Below are 19105 nucleotides of genomic sequence, written 5' to 3'. Positions count from 1 at the left end.
CTGGCAGCTAAGTTCTCTACCTCTGCACCTCTGCCACTGAAAGGAAAGACCTCATTCTCCACCTCAGCCCTTTGGGACAAAGCAGCCTCTACCTCTCCTTGGTCAATACCAGGGAGAAGGATGATTCAGCCCTCAGCATCCCCAGCCCCCTCAGTGTGGTTGAGGACTCACCTGGTTGCCCTCTGACTCGCTGCTCTCCAGCCCAGAGTCTCTGTCCTCCACTGAGAGCACAGGCCTGAGATGTGCTTTGGTGGGGTGCCCGCTGCGAGAGCCAGGGCTGCAGCCCAGCTCGGGGCGGCTGTAGCGGCGCTGAGATGTCACTGTACCAGCCTCCAGCGTCCTGTCACCAGAGCCAAGCTGGGATAGGGAGGGGGAGTCCGTCTCCGAAGGGGACTGGTATGGGTCTGCTGGGGCAGCCAAGTCCTGCACGGGTTTCTGAGTGAAGGTGACAGCCACCCCACTGGGGCTGAAGCTCAGTGTGGTGTTGCTGTGGGGAGAGGAGCTGCTGTGCTCTGACTCGTTGGAAGAGTGGCTGGCCACAGAGACATCCGACTGGCTGCGGCGTGGGTTGTAGGGCTTCAGGAAGGAGCTGTACACAAAGCCCTTGGTCACTGCAGAGAGGAAGAAGAAGGGAGGTCAGATTGGGGACCAGAGGAGTGAAGTCTCAGCAGGCACCAATGGCAGGGAGCAGCCACCTACCCCCATTGTCTATGAGCCAGCGATTCTGGCTGCCCATGGGGTCCTTCTTCTTGATGACACCCACGATGTCTCCTTCCAGCAGTGAGACATCCAGGTCCTGGGCAGCATTGAAGTTGCGGTCTGCCTGGAAGAGACTGTCTGGGGGATAGCGGGCCAGGAGGGCAGCTCGGATGTCATCTGACTGCAGGAGGTAGCTGGGCTGCAGAGGAACAAGGCAGGTGTTATTGGCTGTCCCGGGCTCTGCAAGCCTTGATGCGGGGCAGAGGCAACTCACCAAGCCGACAAGGGGCTGCCGCCGGGCAGATTGCCGCTCCACACTCTTCCTTTCGAAAGTCTTCTTGGGAGCTGCCTGGGACTCTGGGAAGAAGGTGAAGGCCTGGAGCTGCTGGAGGACTCGGCTGTGCTCATCCTGGAAGATGGCAATGAGGTTCCCCTCCCTGCTGGACACCTTCAGCAACTGGAACCAGAGCAGGGTTAGGGGTTATGGTTAAGTGACAGCTGCTGGGAAAAGTGGCCAAGGGCTACAGCAGAGACCATGCCAAGTCCCAGGCCAAGCAGGACTCTGAGTCATGCCTGTGATTTGTATCAGGCTCAGATTTGCAGTCCTGTAGGGACCCAGCTCTGAGTGGTCCCCAAACTCATGACCCAAGATTCTCCCAGGCAAATGCTCTCCTGCCACTGCTCCAGGAGCAGACAGAGCCTTCACCATCTCTATGCACAACTGCATCATGATACCGCAATCCCTGCCCTGAAAGCATCCCACAGGAGCCCTCCCCAAGGCATTCAGGGCTTGAAAGTGCAGCAGCAGCTTCCCCTGCAACGGGACAGGTCGCAGAGAGGCTCAGGGATAAGCCCTGTACAGAGATCAGTGTTGCAGGGAGCCCAGAGCACTGGCTGTGCTCCAGGAACTCACCGACAACAGGGGCCTCAGCTCTTCCAAGGCCAGACGCACAAAGTCACAGTGCGCCTCGGCATAGCCCCGCACGCAGCTGGCAAACAGCTCCTTGGCGAAGCGCAGGAACTTGGGCAGCTCATCCAGCAGCTGGGCATTGAGGGCTTCATAGTTGTTGCGGGCTGACTGTAGCTCCTCTAACGTTCGCTTGTCCTTCAGCTTCTCCGCTCGTTCTGTGCAGTTGTGGAAGTCGAGGAGCTTGTCAAAGCGTTTCTGCACCAGCTTGTGGGGCCCCGCAAACATGCTCAGCAGCTGGTTCAGGGGTGAGCTCACCAGCCGCTCCGTCCTCTCTTTCTGGTGGGCAGAGATGCAGAGAGCAGGTGAAACAAGGTGCTCTCTCCCACTGTGCAGTGAACACCAGGAGCTCACCCTCCAGCACACACCCTCCCCGGGACAGCATAGGGTCTGTCTTCCTGATGGCACCCACCAGAGTTCCAGAGGTCCCTGCCAACAGGAATTACTCTATACTCTTACACAGAGGTGTCAGGGTGGGTAATGCTACGGGAACTACCTGAACCACTCACAAAGAGCTGTAGCATTCCAGGCAGGGTTGAAAAAATGTATATCTAACAGGCACACTCAATACACATCATAAACCCACAGGCATCAAAGCTCTCAGGAGGGAAGAGCTGAATAGGAGTGCTCACACCTCTCTCAGGCTGTGTTACCCTGCAGGGAGGGCCCCAGAGGGGTCTCCCCAGCACTGAGAGCACAGCCCCACTCACAAAGTTGGAGAAGAGCTGGTCGCTGATGAGCCGATTCACTTTCTGGAACTGGTCCAAGTCTCCATTGCCCTTCTCCGTGCACAGGTCCCACATGCTCACTGCTGCCAGCACCTTCATGCAAGCTGACTCCTGCACCAGGGACACACAGTCAGCACAGCCATGCTTGCTGTCCAAAAGAGGCCTCCCAGGGCAGTGCAGACCCTCAGAGACCACCTTCCAGTAGGGGTGAGGGCAGGAGCACTGGCCAGAGGCACTGCAGGTACACACCATGCAGGCAGAAGGGGCAGTGCATGGCAAGCTCCATGATTTGGGCAGCACACACAGTCTGGCTCACCCGGACATGCTGCAGGTAGAGGGAAAGGTCCCGGATGAAGGACTTGATCAGCCGCTCCTGCATCCGAAAATTTTTCTCTGTCTCCTCAAAGGCTTCATCCTTCAGCTGTGAGAGAAAATGTCTCAAGGGAGGAAACACAGGACTCCAGAACCCCCCAGAGTGTGAGATGTGAGGTCTCCTGCTCACAAGCCAGACAGCAGGGACAGGTGGTTTAGACCTTAAGCCTCGCTCTGCCTTGCTGACCTGGATCAGAGCTGCTCACTGGGAAAGGTGTGTGGGGAGACAGCAGACACCACCACTTCCTCAAGCACTGCAAGATGTAAGTGCACCTGGCAGCTGATGCACGTTACCTGGGGCGCAAAGCCTGTGAGATGCTTAAGGTGGCTGCTCACACGGTTGGATTTCTTGATGATAGAGTGGATGTTGAGCTTGGAGATCTTCTCCATGAGACTATCCTCATCCCCTTTCCGGTACTTTAGCACTAATGAGATTGACGTAGAAATCAGAACCTTGTCAGCACAATGCGCATTTCTTACAGTGCCTCATCAACAATTGCCTAGCATAAGCTGACAGAGATAAGAGTATAATAATCACGGGGCATACAGAAGGTATTTATATTGCTTCTTTAGCAAGTGCAAGCAATCATTACAGGCAGCCTATGTCATCTCAGCTTCAGTGGGGCCATGTGGGAGGAGTAAAGTGTAAGACTCGCACGAGTCAGGGGTTTCTAAGGGAAAAGAGGGAGGGTAGCTGGCAGGTCAAAGTGAATAATTTTCTCCTGCTGCACTTGGATACTGTGCCCAGTTTTGGTGACCCCAGCTCAAGAGGGACGTGGGAGAACCAGAGCTCCCAGCACAGGACAGCAGAGAGGCTGTGAAATCTCTATCCTTGGGAGTCAGTGAGAATCGGCTGGAGGGAACAATGGCTGATCAGAGCGAATGGTGGGGACAATCCTACTACACGCAGGAGGTTGGACAGCAGAACCCAGAGGGCTCTTGCAGTCAGCACCTCTGTGATTCTGTCCTGTCTACAGAGACACTTTCAAACTAAGTCTCCAAATCTCAGTAAGACAGAGATTGCCCTAGCAGATTCATTCCCTACTTATGTTGTTTAAAACTGCATTTTTAAACCTTATATATATATTCTTTAATCTTATCATTATTTTTGTTTTTGCTTAATAGCCAAGTGATCAGCAACTGCATACATTTCATATCTCTACATCACAAGAAACGGCTAGTCAGATGTATACTGTTTCATTCTGTGTACTGCATCTCAACCTCAGATTTTTAAAGGCAGCTCTTCTACTGCCCTGCTGTGAGGGCACAGTCTATTGGAGGCAGATTCCCCCCATGACTGTGTTGCCAGCTGATGTACAGGAGCCAACAGACACCAACCTCAACACACCCACTCCTATCCCTTGCTCACCAGCTCTGCCCAGCTACTCACCCAGGTCCTTCCGCCGCTTGTATTCGTTGATGTTGACGTTGATTTCTTTGACTGCGAGGACAGCAGCTGTGAGCGGTGCCCTGTCAGGGTGAGTCTCGGGGGTGGCGCTCAGCAGCTCCATCAGCAGCAGTGGGTACCGCATCACCCGTTGCACTGGCTTGATGAGGAAGGAGCCCAGGTTAATGTAGTTTGTGCAGCCCCTGGGAAGGTGAGACAAAGGAGATGCACCAGGTTCGGTTCAGCTCAGCCACACAAATTCTGTCCCCTTAAATCAACCCCAACCAGACTCAGAACACCAACACCTCTAAATCTAACATATTTCCTAGGTCACGCCACCCTCATCTCCAAACTCACTGCACTCCTGAATCCCTGGTGATCTCAGATCAACCCTAGGTTTCCAGACCTCACGCACACCAGATGACCTTTCCCAGTCAGGATCTTTTCCATCACCAGACCCACCGTGAAGTCCCACACAAGCACAGCCTCACATTCACCAGAGCACCACTTGCTTCAGACTCTGTCTCACCACCTGACTGCCCAGATCTGACCCCCAGCACAGGACAGACTGTGCTCAGGACCACAGCCTGCACAGGGCTTTCCTGGCCCCTTGGGGCTGAGTGCTTCCCAAACCTGTTTCCTGCCCAAACCTCCCCTCACCTTCTCACCTGCCTGTGCAGCCCACCCACTGCCTCTGCTGCGACCACACCACAGACACCCCACTCCTCCCAGACGTGCCACCATGTGACATTATTAAGGTCCCCCAACAAGCACCCAGCTGGTGGCAGGAGGTTAGTTACAAGGGAGCAGCCAGGCCAGCACAGACAGATGAGCGGGGACTAACAGGAAGGATGCACTTACCACTCACTGTACAGGCTCCTGCCGGCCCACAGAGTGCCAAAAAGCAAAGAAAAGCAACGGGTTAATGGGGCGGCAGGCGTGCAGTCCCGCAGCCAGCACCATCGCCCCATCCCGCAGTGACGCTGCCAGTGCAGGGGGCAGACCTGTCCCCCTGGAGCAGCAGTTGGCACTGCCAGCTCCTGGGGCATTAACCTCCATGAGCTGGAGCCCTGGCAGTCGCTGGGCCAGGCAAAGCGGCTGCTTTCCTCACTGGCCATGGCATGGCAGGGCTTGGGGAACAGAAGCCCTTAATCCAGGACATGCCACCTTCTCTGTACCTTGGTGGCTCCTGCACAGAGTTTAAGGGGGCCTACAGGATTCCCAGCACCTGTGCATAGGGACAGGTGTCCATGTGAACCCAGAACCTGGTCCTGACCCTCTCTCCACAGCCAGAGGCTCCAACCTGAGGCTATCCAGCAGGTCCAGGAGCTGTTTTTGCATCTTCTCATCCTTCTCGTAGGTTTCCAGCAGTGCGATGGCCTCATCATGGTTCTGGCAATACACCTTGTAGACACTCTCCAGCTCTGCACGCTGTGACAGGAACACTGGCCCTGCACACAGCAGCAAAGCAAGGCTTCAGCGTCTCCCGGTCCCCAGCCGCCTCCAACAACTCTGGCATGTCTCATGGTGAGACATCCAGTGTCACCCTTCCCCACACACAGCTTGAGAAGACAGTGTTACTAGAGCAACCAAGACTCTCCCTCATCACCAATGAGTACAGAGAGCTCAGTCGATAAGCTCTCCCAGGGATAAGCAGTGGGGACACCAGTCACTGGAGTCACACAGGCTGCCCAGGGCCTGAGCAGCAAAAGTTGGCAGTGCAGGAGTGAGGAATGGGGATCCCTTTGAGACAATGGGCCACGGAGGGCCACCATGTTCCTCAGCATAGTGGCCCATGGGGCAACACAGATTTCCTGGGCTTTGCTGCTGGACTGATGAGGAAGTCCAGCCCCAGTGATCCTCTCCCACCATTTAAACTGTTCCACCCTGCCCCCAGCAAATCCTGTCCCAGCCTGCTGAGAAAAGGTAACTGCAGAATTCATACCGATGGCATCTGAAGCCTCCAAGGTGGACAGCAGCTGCTTGGAGAAGCTAATTACCACGTGGATGTTCCCAAAAAGACCCTCAAAGTCTATATTCTGCATCTGGTGAATAGGAAGAGAGATGTCCTGGATAAGGGAACATGTCCCAGTCAGACCTAACAGCCCCCCCTTGCTCTGCTACAACCCATCAGCCCTCAGCTCCCCTGCAGCCACCCAGCACAACCTGCTCCCACCACAGTGACTTCCCTGCTCACTCCCTCATCCTCTCCATGCACTTGAACTCTCACTCCTTATGTGTCTTACCTGTATCCTCCTCTTTTCCTGTCTCTGTTCACCTCATATTTTCCTCCTCCTCCCATCAAATCTGTCCCCATGCCAAGACCCCATATTTTCTTTCACCTGACAATGGATTTAATCTACAAACTAAATGAAAAGTAACATATTCTGCCTCAGGAAGATACTATGTGGTACTTGCTGCCAGGTCTCTTGCTCGCAACAGTGAGAGCTGAGCGGGATCTCCAAACAGACTGGCTATTCCTATGAGTGCAGGGAGCAGTAAGAACCATCCTGCTTCCCTCAGCACAGCTGAATTTCCTCTGTGGGTTCCCGTGCTTCTGTTTGGCTGCCTCCATCAACAAAGTGGACTCAGTATCCTCACCCCACCCCACCAGAGCTGAATCGCAGCTTGCTCCCCCGCTCCTACTTGTGCCTGCTGCAGGGGCACCATGATCCTCTCTACACACATCTCCAGGTCTCGGATGTAGTCTCGCTCTGTCTGGAGCAGTTCCTCAATAACTTTGGACCTCTTCTCCAGCATCCTTTGCTCTGGGCTCTCAGTGGCAGCTGTGGATGTCTCCAGGGATGGTGTCTGGGAGGACAGGAGAGTCATCTCTGCAAGACAGACAAGCAAGATCGGCATCCTTCAGCAAGTATGCAAAGACAGGAGACAAGTAGCACCTGAACTGTGCCACAAGCAACCTGTAAGACTGCCAAACATGATAGTTACAGAGCAGGCCTGCCCATGCAAGGACCTTTCCAGAGAGGCCACCTCCAGCACTCCCAGTCCCGGGGCAGCAGGGAGCCTCAGTCTGCTCCACAGCCGGCCCTCACAGCACCAGTAATGCTGCAACACCCCGGCATAGAGGCAGCAGGCACCAACACCACAAACCTGCTCCAGACTCGTCCTGCAACGCCGGCCAGTTCCAGACCCTCTACCACCCCCGCTCTCCAGCTCTGCCGCCCCAGAAACTGCAGGGGGGCTGCGGGAGCAGGGACAGGAGCCCCGCTCCGCTCCTCGCCCTCTTCCCGGCCCGACAATGGCGGCCGCCCCCTCCCCTCAGACCTGGAACAGGGTCTCCATTCTCCAGCCCCGGGGCATTTCCATCTGAATGGCCGAAAAGGCCCCGGGCACCCACAATGGCGCTGCCGGCGGCAAAGCCTGGAGCTGGACCACCCCGAGCAAAGCCGCGCAGGGCGGGGGAGCCAGGCCTGGGTACCGGGGGTCCGGCAAGGCGGAGACCCAGAGGGGCTCGGCGCACCCATGAGCCACCACCCTGCCATGGCGGGCGGCCCCTGGGCGGAGAGACCCCCCGACCCCCGACACAGCCCGAGGACCTGCTTTGTGCCCGGGCCACGGGCCCCCGCAGCAGCCTGCGGTCCTACCCCGGCTGGATGCTGGGGCGCTCGGCACAGGCAGGGTGGCTGCCCTGCCCGCAGGGTCCGGGGGTGCAGGGTCCGGGGGCGCAGGCAGCAGCCCACTCTCCTCTTCCCTGTCCCAGGCCCCGGGCAGCCCGTTTCCCTCCTGGTTTTCTGTCCCACCTGCGACTCCGAGGCCGGCCCAGCCCCCTACAGTTTTCATTGAGACATTTTATCCCCCCGCAGATTCCGGGGCCCCAGGCACTTTCTACCCCACCTGCCTGCTTTTAAATGCATGTGCCAGAAACTGCAACAATACCACCTCAGTTCCCCAAAATTCAGGGGATCTCTTCTCCAGCACCTCCCTGGGACACCTCTCTGAGGCAGGCTCTGGCCCAGAAACACTTAGGTCTCCCCATTTTATGGCTGCTTTGCAGATGCCCACGGGACCCCAAGCCCCTTACAGCATCCCAGGAAGCCTCAGGTACCTGATTTAAGGCCAACTGCTGATGTGACAAATGCCTGTCCCCTCCAGCCATCTCCCACGGATCCCCACCTGGGATTTTATTTAAGCTGTGGGCATGCCCCACCTCAGACACTTGTAAAAATATTTTTGCACGACAGGCACTTCCATATCTCCACTTCCCCACCTCTCTGGTTACAGACGAACCTGGGGGACTCCCCGGGACACCAGCAGGGCTTGGGACTTATCCTGGCACCCCAGCACCCACCACACAGTCCCAACCCAACCCAGGTGCTGGGCATGCCCTGCCGGCCTGCAGGCAGCCCCCAGCCCTGCCCTGCCCAGCCATGGCAGTGTGGGGTGAGGAACTGTTGCCTCAGCCTAAGAATCCCACCTGCAGCTCTGCCAGGGAGGGGTTTTTGCACTGAAACAGCGCAGGGGATAAAAGAAACACGGCTGAGATGAGATACTGAGTCAGCCCATAGCTAGCTGAAAGCCTGCCAGCGCTTCCAGCCCTTCCTGATGCGGAGCAGCAGTGACAAACAGAAACAAGCAGCACCGGCATCAAACAGCAACTTCTCGCAGCTACCTGGGCTGAGGACAAACTGCTGTGGCTCTTGCAGAAGGAGCAACTTCAAAATCAGTTCCAGATATCCCCCAACTGCAGCAAATGGGAAACCAAGCTGAAACCCTGCCCAGAAGATGCCCTTGATGCGAGAGGCAAGATACCTGTCTTTCTAAGGAGGTGTCTCTGCTGCCCTGCCTTGAAATCAAGCCTGAGGAGAGACAAAAGGGCCAGCTCTGCAGAGGAGGATTTAGTGGCACAACCAGCACTACATTTAGTAAGCAATTATTGAGAAGAGCAGGCTTCACTGATTCCTGCTGACAGGTATCTTTAAAACTATGCCTATCAGAGCCGGCCTGCATAAGGGAAGAGGCTGGTTTCAGCAAAGTTGGTGGCTGTTTTGATTCCCCACCAGGTAAGTCCCTGATGATGAATTTTACCAATGCAAATGCAGCTGGAATCCAGAAGGAGGGCCTGGGAGCAGCTGCTGTGTATAACATTTGCCATTTGTATTTCCACAGCATCTGCAAAGCCTCAGTAGCAGACCAGGCCCTACAGTGCAAGGTCCTCTGCAAACACCCAACAGGGATATCCTGCCTGAGACACAGTGCTTGGAGCCTGAACAGGACACAAGACAGAAAGATGTACAGGAGGCACAAAAGCCCACCAAGATAATACAGTGAGCAGGTCTCTGCAGCTCAAAGAGTTAAGAAAGTAACAATAAATTAGTTATTTTAAAGAAGGACATATATTTTTTTTAATGAATGGTGCTTGTTTTGCAGGAGAGCCATCTCAAGTGGGAAGGCAATTAGAAGAATTTTCAATGCAAACAGGTTTGTGAAACTCAGAGGAGGTGGGCGCGTGAGCTGATACTGAGGCATGGGGTGGCCTGGGAACAACCGTGAAAATGAAGACCAGCCAGAACAACAGCCAGAAATGACCCATGCAGCAGCATTTGGGAAGACAAATGGGAAAGATTACATGTGCCTTGGTCAAAAAATAGGATTTTCCGTTTATATCCAGGCAAAATGCCACCACAGTAACTTTGTGCAGAACTTCTCCGCAGTTTACTGTACCACTGAACACCCCTGCTGTGCTCCCACCTTTAGCCACAGCTAATTTGCAGCCACACCATGTGTCTGGCTCCAGCTCACCAAAACAGAGCTGGGGATGCCCAGTGCCGCCAGTGAACACAGCAGCTCCCCATGCTCCACTGAGCAAACCCCAGGCAAGTAAATCTAGTTCAGGCCCTTTCAGAGAGCACCCTGCAGCAAGGCTTTGACTGACACTTGTGAGATTGCCAGCTCCATGCCACCCCTCCTCAGCAAGCCTCAAATCCCCACCTGTGGAAAGGAAATTAAAACCTTCCCTGCACAGGTTTTAAGCTCACAGGAGTCATCAGCCCAGCTTGCTCGACCTGGCATGAAGCTGGCCACCAGTTCTATCCACTTTTACCATATCAGTATTTGCATTATTTTGAAAATCCATACAAATTAATTCTCCTTTGGCCTTTTTGTTCTTTCTGAACATTTCAAGATTAATGTAAAAACAAGGCTACGCTGCAGTCAAGTCTCTTAGGACGCTTGCTGTTTACCACTAGTCCAGCATCCTCCTTCAGCAATGGACTCAGTGTTGTCCTGCGTCTTTCCAAACACTCACAGGTAAAAAAATTCAAATACAGAATTTGTTTTCTAATGTTTGGCTCTTAGATCTGGCCAATATGTATAATACTTAGGATTTGTCTCTAACACATTTAAAAACTCTCACTTTTTGTATTTTGTACAATGTCAATTTCCGTCAGTTTCTTTTTTCCTTTTTGTCACAGATTCTTGTATGTCTAATAGCACCTTTCTCTAAATAAGGCTTATTAAACATATAACTAAGCCTATCCATTTCACAGCTGCGGGTTTGGGTCATTCAGTAAATGCTTTTTAAACAGATCTCCATTTTACTTGCCAGGTTTTCTATTTAAATGTTACCTTCCAATCTGAGTCATTGTGCCCATCAGCTGTGGAGGCACTGAGCTGCACACCACAGCTGGAACCTGGGACAGACTCCATTAGCCTGCAGGAATACAACTGGTATTTCTAATGAAGACACCAAATTCCAATCCAGTGACAAATCTGTGTTCACCCATGACACAGATGCCAAATGGGCATTCAGAAATACATTTCCAAAAACAATGTTCTCAGTCACAATATTCAGAGACTCAAATTTTCTTCTTGCATAGGTTGCGTGAGCTTTGCAATCTGCCTCTCTAAATTAAAACCTCTAACAATGTTGTTCCCTCTCTTCCCTTTGGCGAATTTGTGACAAGTCCTTGGCTCTCTGGATCGGTTTGATGGTCTGTGACAGCCTCCTGGGCACGCCTGCTTTTGAGTTTTGCTAGTTGGCTTGCTGACATGTGGGAGATTCAACGCCGAATCTGAACTTAGCCCCTGGCAGCGAAGTGTCAAGATGGAGCCTGTTCCTGCATCTGCCCTTCCCCTGGAGGCCATGATTTAATACTGCAATCACACGGCTCATCCTGATCACCTCAGAAATACCACTTTCACCACTGTCCTTTCAATTAATAACAACTCTACTTCTTGCTACCCAGCCTCCTAGTGGGAGCATGCACACAATTAAACATTTTCTCCCTGCCCTGCTCTGGAAGCAGAGCTGACCCACGAAGAAGAGATCCAACGGGATGTGTGCCCATCAAGCAAGGGTTGGTGGGGCTCACTCGAAGGGCTGCATTGCCCCCCAGCTCCTTCTCGTTGGGGCTCACCTGCCAGCATCCCTCGCAGCACAGCGCAGCCTCGCAGGGTGCCCAGGCTGCTAATGCAACCTGAAGAGGGACGTGCCACCCATCAGCGCTGAGAACAATCCCTCGCACCAGCTCGGTCAGCAGGAATCTCCGACGGGAGCTGCACCCACTCGCAGGCGAGCCCAGACCCAGGCTCACAGCTCAGCAGAGTCAAGCAGTGACTCAGGACAAAACAAACCAGCTACAAATATTTGAAGTATGTGAACGCCAGGAGGGGAGGAGCCATTTCCTAGGAGGAGGAGAGCAGGGTAGGAACTACCGCAGGGAATAATTAATCTGAGCGAAAGGCTAAACTTGCTGCCAGGAGCAGGATCTGGCCGGGGTAAAAACTCTCACTCTGGACATTGGTAATAAGCCTGTAACAGAATGTACCCACTGCTCCAAAAGCCATAGACGAGACATATTCAGCAGCTCACTGCTCCTTAGGGGGAACACGGGGGTGCAGCAGAGAGGTGCCATGGCAAAAGAGGACTTCAGCCCACAGAAGTTAATTCAGCCTTTTTGCAGGGTCCTGAGACCAAGATGCAGGAGATAAATCCAGACAAACCATAAAAATGAGCTGAACGGGAACAGACTGGGGACACTTCTCCAGGGCCACTGGAACGTCGTGATGTCTCGAAGTTGTCTCATGCAGAGCCTGCTCCGTGGGGACATCTCTCTGCCAGGTAAGATTAGAACCATCACCCCAACACAGCCCCATTGTATTCAGTGTGAGCAGGGGATGGTCCCAACCCGTGATGGAGAAAAGAAGTGAAGTAATACAATGGTTTGCGAAGAGCTAACCTTCCAAAGCTGGGGCAAAGCATCACCGCAAGTTGTGAGCAAAAACACTAAGAAAAAAGAATGAAAACTGGAAGTTCTTTAAAATAATGTTTTAAATAAATAATCCAAAAAACACAATTATGTGAGCAAGAAAGAGAACAATATTGATGAAAACCTGTCTCAGCTCTGTGCTTCAATAAACACAGCAAGTATAAATAAATGAATGAATATAGAAAATCAGATAATTGACCACCAGGAACTCTGAAGTACAGAAAAATGAGAAAAGAAAGATATCAAGAAAGATCCATGGATGGTAGAATTAAGAATTCCATTTTCATTTTTTAAATGAGGAAATAAAATGCTGCTTTATAATAGACTTTTATTTCTACCCAGGAAAAAAGAAACACTTTCAACAATGCAATCCCACAAGTAAGCAGAGATACTAAAATTCTTGATAAGTTCATTGAAAAGGAAGAATTATACAATTAATATTCTGTTTCTTTCCATCTAAAAAGTAGAAATAAGAGCTTTCTAACTGGCACCTCAAAAACCCATTGCCAGTGGAGAATATCCAGAAAAGAGGGCATTCCTAATCAGATTCTCTACAGACTGTATTTAGAGTTGATCCTACACAATACTTTTTAAAGTAAATATAAAATCACTGCTGTCATGTAGAGAACTGAACATCAATTCAAAACCGACTTGAGGTATTCTGAATAAAGTGGAATTATTCAAACCAAGCAAGTATAATGCAGACAAATGCATTAATGTATTAATAGGGACAAGAAATGCAGCCACATGGAGGACTCTGTTTTGGGGAGTAATGTTTCTCCTGGGGACAGCCAAAACTCAGCAGTAGTTCCCTGGGTGTCGCTGACACCCACGCAGAATTCCTCACACAGCCCTGAAGTCCACTATTTGTGGTATGAACTGAAAAATGAGTGAGGATCAGGAAAAACAAACACTGAAAGGTCTTCCTATGAGTCTTTGCAAGGAGTATTTTAAGACTCTATTCACTACAAAGAACTGAAGACTGAAAGACTGCTTAATTACAGTACCTGCCTGAGAAGAAAACAGCATCAACTAAAAAGCTCTATTTTAGTAGAAAAAGTAGAAAAAGCAGAAAAAGGTTGGAGTTCAGAGCTGAAATGTAACACATTAGCATGTAAAACATGTAAGAGTGATGGTGACTAAGCAGCACAGCTATGACAGGAGGCTTCTCCTTCTGTTCATGTGGCAGGTGGACACATCTGAGTCACATCCCAGAGGAGATGCTCTAACCAAGTAGCTGTCACTGGGCTGCACCACAGCGAAATCTGTAAGAAGTGTGATTTTGTGATTCTGTAACCTTGTCTATGGAAAAGATCAGGTCATGCCATCTCTAACGAGGCTTTCAAATCCTAAATTCTGTTACTCTGTGGAGAGGAGGAAGAACCTGGGAGAGAAGCAGACAGTGGTAGAAGAGGCAGTTGGAACACACACAAAGGGAAAAACCATAGCAGGCTGTTTTCTGTCAACTGGACAGGAGGGTGTCTGCCACCAAGGGCGATGGGAGGGCTTTTGGGGAGGCTCCCAGGTGCTGGTGAGGTCTTACAACAAGGCAGCAGAGAGGTGCTGGTGCTGGCAAGATCTTACATTGAGCAGCCATGGCAGCAATGTGTATGTGCTAAGGAGGGCTGTTGCTGCAGGACAGGAGGAACTGAACAGGGAACTGCAGCCAGAAACAGGCCACAGGACAGACAGACAGTGTTAGAAAATGCCTGGACCCTTCTCCCTCCCTTTCCTGCTGTGGAACACTGGCTCTGACAGTGAGGGCATCCTGACCCACACTTCCCGCAGCCGCTCCTGTGCCCCTGAACCTGCCACAGCAGGGAAAAATTCCCACCTCCCTCCCAGCGCCAGCGTGGGTGTGCGCAGCATCTCATTTAACATTGGAGGAGTGAAGCAGTCTGTCCCCTCAGCTCTTGCAAAAGCTGTCCAGGCCAGCACTGCTCCAGTCTCCCAAGGCTTGTGGGCCCTTTCCCTCCCTGCTCCGCTCCTGGCTCCTCCTGGCTTCCCCGCTGCCCTTTGGACATCCTGGCACTGCAAAGCCTCTCCCTTCCCTCACCCTGGGGACACAGCTGAGCAAAGTCCCACCCTACTAGGGCTGCCGAGAACGCAGAAATGCAGCTGGGGGAGCCTGCTTAATCAAATACCTCCAGAGAACAGATTTCATGCTGCTTAAGCCGACAGGCAGCCACAGCCTCCAGCTCTGCTGCCTCTTTGGCCGCTGCACTGCAGTGCTGCTTTCCTCTGAGTTTCAACCCCCCTCCATGGAGAGTTCACACACATGCCCAGGACAGACGCTTGCCGAATGGAAGGGTGAAGAAGAAAACAGGCTTTCAGGCACATGTCTGCCCAACACAGAGGCCAGTCCACCAAGAAGTGCTCCTTCACCCCGTCTGCCCAGACCCCAACACCTTGCTGCCACTTCCCCAACACACACAACTATCGTTGCAACGAGCCAAGCCCCCACAAAGCTGCATGCAGCTGGCCCTCTCCCAGACACGGTGTCAACAGAACAACTGTGCCCATGCCAAGGCAGCCTGAGCCCTCCAGCTTTGGGATCTCTCCAGCTCCAGGGTCTGTTCATGGGACTGGGGACCCAGGGATGGCTCAGGCATCCAGGACACAGCACCCAGCTGTTGCAGCACGGGCAAGGGGCAACTGCAGTACTGTGGGGCTGGAGATGCAGGAGGTACCATTCCCATCTGCAACAGCCCCCCAACATGTAGGTGCCCCACATGTGTAATCATGCAAATACAAGTACTTGCCCTCCCTGTAGATCCAAGTGCTACAACAACAACATCCCAATTTCCTGCTTTGTACTGCCTGTGAACAGCTGCCACACTCATCCTCTACAGGGTGAGGAATTGGTTCCTACATGCAGAATCTGTTCATGAGGGGTTATAAAACAGGCAGTGACAATAGCCCCAGCACCTCACCCCATCTCCCCTGAGGAACCTCTTTGGGGCCCTGAGAGAGCAGACAAGTCAGGGCCACAGGTTTCAGGATGTACCCAAAACACTTGGGGCACAGATAGAGGAATGATCGAAAGGACAGCAGTGAGCTGTGGGTCTGCGCTTCCCTCCCACCTCGGCCTCTGTGAAATGGGGCTAAGGCATACTTGGGGAAACTGCCCTGCACTTCCCCACGTACCTCGCTTCTCCTTCCTGGTCTGCACAAATTCCGAGTGCCGCAGGGCGCTGGGAGCCGTGCGCCTGTAGAAGCTGTTTCGCTGCAGTATGGAGCCCACCCTGTTTGCTTCCTCGGCCTCCTGCTCCCAGATCTGGCTCCAGTCTGGATGGCCCGTGCGTACCCTGGCATGCTCTGCTCTGCTGCTGCTCCTGACTGGCATCCCGGGCCCTGAGGCTGCTCCTTCCAGCCCCCCAGGGCCACTGTAGTCCATGTCCTGCATCTTGGACTGTGTGTAGCAGGTGCCTGACCCCGGGCTCATGCTACCATCTCCTGAGGACCACACCGCAAATGCAGGAGCTTCACAACCTCTGTCCAGACTGCTGTGATCCACAGCATGGCCTCTGGGCTGCCTGTGCCGCTCCAAGTCGTTTTGGTCTGTGACACCTATATACTGCCTTTCCTGCTCTCTATATGACCCAGAGCCTCTATCCTCTCTATAACTCTTTTCCCCTTCCCTATATACTTCATTGTTTCCATCCTCTCTATACTGCTTTTCCCCCTCCCTATACTCCCCAGGGCCTCTATCCTGCCTACACCATCTTTCCCTTTCCTCATATTGTCTTTCACCCTCACTGCAGTCCCTAGGATCTCTGACATTCTTACACCACCTTTGCCCCTCCCTATACTCCCCAGGTACTCTGTCCTCTCTGTACCCCCTTTCTCCATCCCGATACTGCCCAGGTACACTGTCTTCTCTGTACCACCCTTTTCTTATCTCAGAACTGCACTCTCTATATTGAATGCCCTCCCTTTCACACACCCTATAGTTTCTACCCTCTGTGTCCTGGCTTTTGCCTTCCCATGCACTGTCTGCTCTCCTGCAGTCCACATATTGGATACCTCCCTTCCAAAAACCTCCACAGTCTCCGTTCATGTTCCACCGGTCCACAGAGATGCCCTCCCCTCTCCTGTAACCGTTCCAGCCGCTGTCTGCTCCTCGGCAGCTGGGATCCTGCTTGCTTGCCCTGGGTCTGTCATTGCAGCCAGCCTCACTGCGCAGCTTGGCCACGTCCTCTCTCCGCACAGCACAACAGTCCTCGTAGTCCCAGCCAAGAGGCCGTGGCTCCTGCCTCAGGTCCTCCACACCATGTTTTGTCCCAGGATAAGTGCACATAGTCCTTCTGGGGTGCGGTGCAGGTGCTGCCTCCCTTTGCTACCTGCTCCCCGAGCCCAAGCTTGGGCTGATGCTGCTTCTCTGCTTGTTCCAGTGTTCCCGTACCAAGTGAAATGCAGGCGTCTCTTCCTGAAACTGGCCAGCAAGGGTGCGAAGAGACACGGGCCCAATCGCTGCCAGCCCTGGCCTCCTCCACCTGCTGCCCCAAGTAATAAGTAACCAGTGCGGTGCAGGGAGCCCGGGCTGGGCAGGCTCTCACCACCCAAACCGGCTCCACAGCTTTGCCAAACCTCTCTGCAGGCGGCTCAGGGGCAGGGAAAAGGAGGGCACTGGAGCGTGCAGAGGCCCTGCCCCGAGACCAAAGTCCTCAGGGAAGGGAAACAGACGGTGTGTGAGACAGCGGGAAGCCACAAAACATAGATGAGATACCAGAGCTCCTTCCACTGCCTGCACACTGCCGGCATGGGGGCTAAATGATGCGGTTTAGCAAAGACTAGACTCTCTTCCACACCTCACTGGGGGAAACTGAGGCCTTCAGGCAGCCCCCGGCTCAAATCTGATGCTGAGCCCATCCTTTTCCCAGCCCTCACCCACAGGTCCTGGGAAAAGCAGGAGAGAAGCAGCTCCCTATGTGACACAGCAGGGGCTCCTATAAGAAACCAAGAGATGACCACAATATGCCCTAAACAGAAAGCGGGGAAATCCATGGATGTCATCCTTGTCTCAGGTTCTTGCGACACTTGTTAGGTATGCACAGCTAATACTCCCAGCTGGTTGAAGACAAAAATAAAATGAATGGACCTACTCCAACCTCAGGAGGGCAAGTGCTAATCCTGCCCAAGCCTGGTGATCAGTGAAACCCCGAGGGCGCACACAAGACACACCACAGAAGCAACCTGCAGGTTTTAAACATGTATCTTAGAAAACCACACACTTTCTGCTCTTCATTTGGCTCCCAAAAGGAGACACCAAGGGGCTCTTGCCCCCAAGAATACACCAGCCCTACTTTATTTGCTGGTCAATGCCTAGGGAAAGCTCTTCTCCCTCCAGCATGCCTCCATGTTCCCCTAGTGGCAGCAAGACAGAGGCCGTGCTGTAGGCATGCGGCAAACGTGTTTTGCTGAGCTGATGCAACACTGTATTACTGATCTGGCCTGCTACACCAAAGCTGAGCTAGCAAGCCTAAGACATGCTCTCTGGCCACCCTCAGATGTGTCAGGAGTGATGTGACAGAGCTTGGGTAGGGCACATCTTTATCAACAGGCCAAAGAGGCTACTTATAAATCCTCAAGTCTCTTGAAGTGGTGAAAAATCCCCCAGGAATGCCAAGGGGATAACTTGATGGGTAGGACATCTCAGGATAGTGTGTTAGTTCCTGCATAAAATTTTCAGTTCCAGTAACCAACAGGGCATGGGTTCCACAGGATACATCCTTTGTCAGAAAGCACTGGGACCGTAGGATACATTCCCCATCAAGATCCATCCCATTTTCCTCTTTCTACCTTCACGTTATTTTATCTAGCCTCAAATCCCCTAAGCCTCCTTCCAAGCATCCCTCTCTCGCGCCACTGACATGGGGGCTGTTTATCACCCTGTTTCCCTGGTGCACCCATATTCCTTCGTTCCCATGGGCTCTGTATCAGACAGGATCCTGCAGCAAAGTGCCTGGGCTCCACAGTGCTGATAAAGCAGTGGGAGGATGGAGGCAATGAAGTCAGAGTGAGTAATCCCCAGGCAGAAGCTGGCATTTCACTCCACATCCCGCATGCAGCGCCCACATTTCACGCACATTGTGGGTTTTGGTAAGGGAAGGGACTGTGGGAGATGTACGTGGTCCTGTCTTTCTACTTTGTCTACTGTAATATCAAGTATAACACAATTAATAGTACTGATCTTTATATGTCCTCTTTGGATTTTGGAACACAAATCTGCTGATATAAACAGGCCAAACTTCTCCTCCCTGAGTAATTTTTCTGGGCTACAATGACAAAAGTCATCTTTTTGGCTACAGACATGCTGCAACTTAAAGCCCTTTGTTGCTGTTACTGCCAGCTCAGCATAATTTTCCTGTCCTGGACTCCACGGACAACAGGAGCACAGGAGCAGGCTTTACTTTTTGCCCACTAACCCATGCCACTCCCAGGCCAAGTTCAGCGCCCTTCTGTGCATGCCCTCTGGTTTGAGTGACAAGTCCCCAAAGGTCTGTATCACCACCACAGCAGAAACCGCAGGAAGCCCAGCGCCCTGACAGCAGTCACACCACAGACATCAACTCAAATCTCAACTGAAGGACCACCAGCAAAGTCACTCTGAAGCTGCTGCTTGCTCCCCTACAACTAAGAGGGGATAAGGCGAGGAGGTTGAACCTGCAGCAGCTGTGTTTTTGCTTGAAAGCAAGGACACACTGGGAACGCACTAAATGAG

The 19105-nt window shown here is 52.8% G+C and overlaps 1 protein-coding gene across 3 annotated transcripts in view; it reads right to left on the bottom strand.

Moving 5' to 3' along the window:
* Nucleotides 1-19105, bottom strand: part of DNMBP (dynamin binding protein) — a 34551-nt gene that overhangs the window by 1390 nt on the left and 14056 nt on the right. For 2 of the 3 annotated variants that reach the window (XM_082053754.1, XM_082053755.1), the window contains exons 5-16: nucleotides 6800-6987; nucleotides 6099-6198; nucleotides 5457-5604; nucleotides 5015-5032; nucleotides 4157-4356; nucleotides 3061-3191; nucleotides 2711-2815; nucleotides 2377-2505; nucleotides 1613-1945; nucleotides 974-1156; nucleotides 700-898; nucleotides 172-611 (exon numbers count right to left, since the gene is read on the bottom strand). In XM_082053754.1, the coding sequence (XP_081909880.1) occupies nucleotides 172-611; nucleotides 700-898; nucleotides 974-1156; nucleotides 1613-1945; nucleotides 2377-2505; nucleotides 2711-2815; nucleotides 3061-3191; nucleotides 4157-4356; nucleotides 5015-5032; nucleotides 5457-5604; nucleotides 6099-6198; nucleotides 6800-6987 (2174 nt within the window). The remainder of the gene's footprint in view (nucleotides 1-171; nucleotides 612-699; nucleotides 899-973; nucleotides 1157-1612; nucleotides 1946-2376; nucleotides 2506-2710; nucleotides 2816-3060; nucleotides 3192-4156; nucleotides 4357-5014; nucleotides 5033-5456; nucleotides 5605-6098; nucleotides 6199-6799; nucleotides 6988-19105) is intronic. The other variant, XM_082053756.1, reaches the window with a different exon arrangement.

Source organism: Streptopelia decaocto (genome assembly GCF_964273445.1).
Source record: "Streptopelia decaocto genome assembly, chromosome: 5".
Lineage (NCBI taxonomy): Eukaryota > Metazoa > Chordata > Aves > Columbiformes > Columbidae > Streptopelia > Streptopelia decaocto.
Note: the sequence above shows the minus strand (reverse complement) of the source record. Positions and strands in the feature narration are given on the sequence as shown.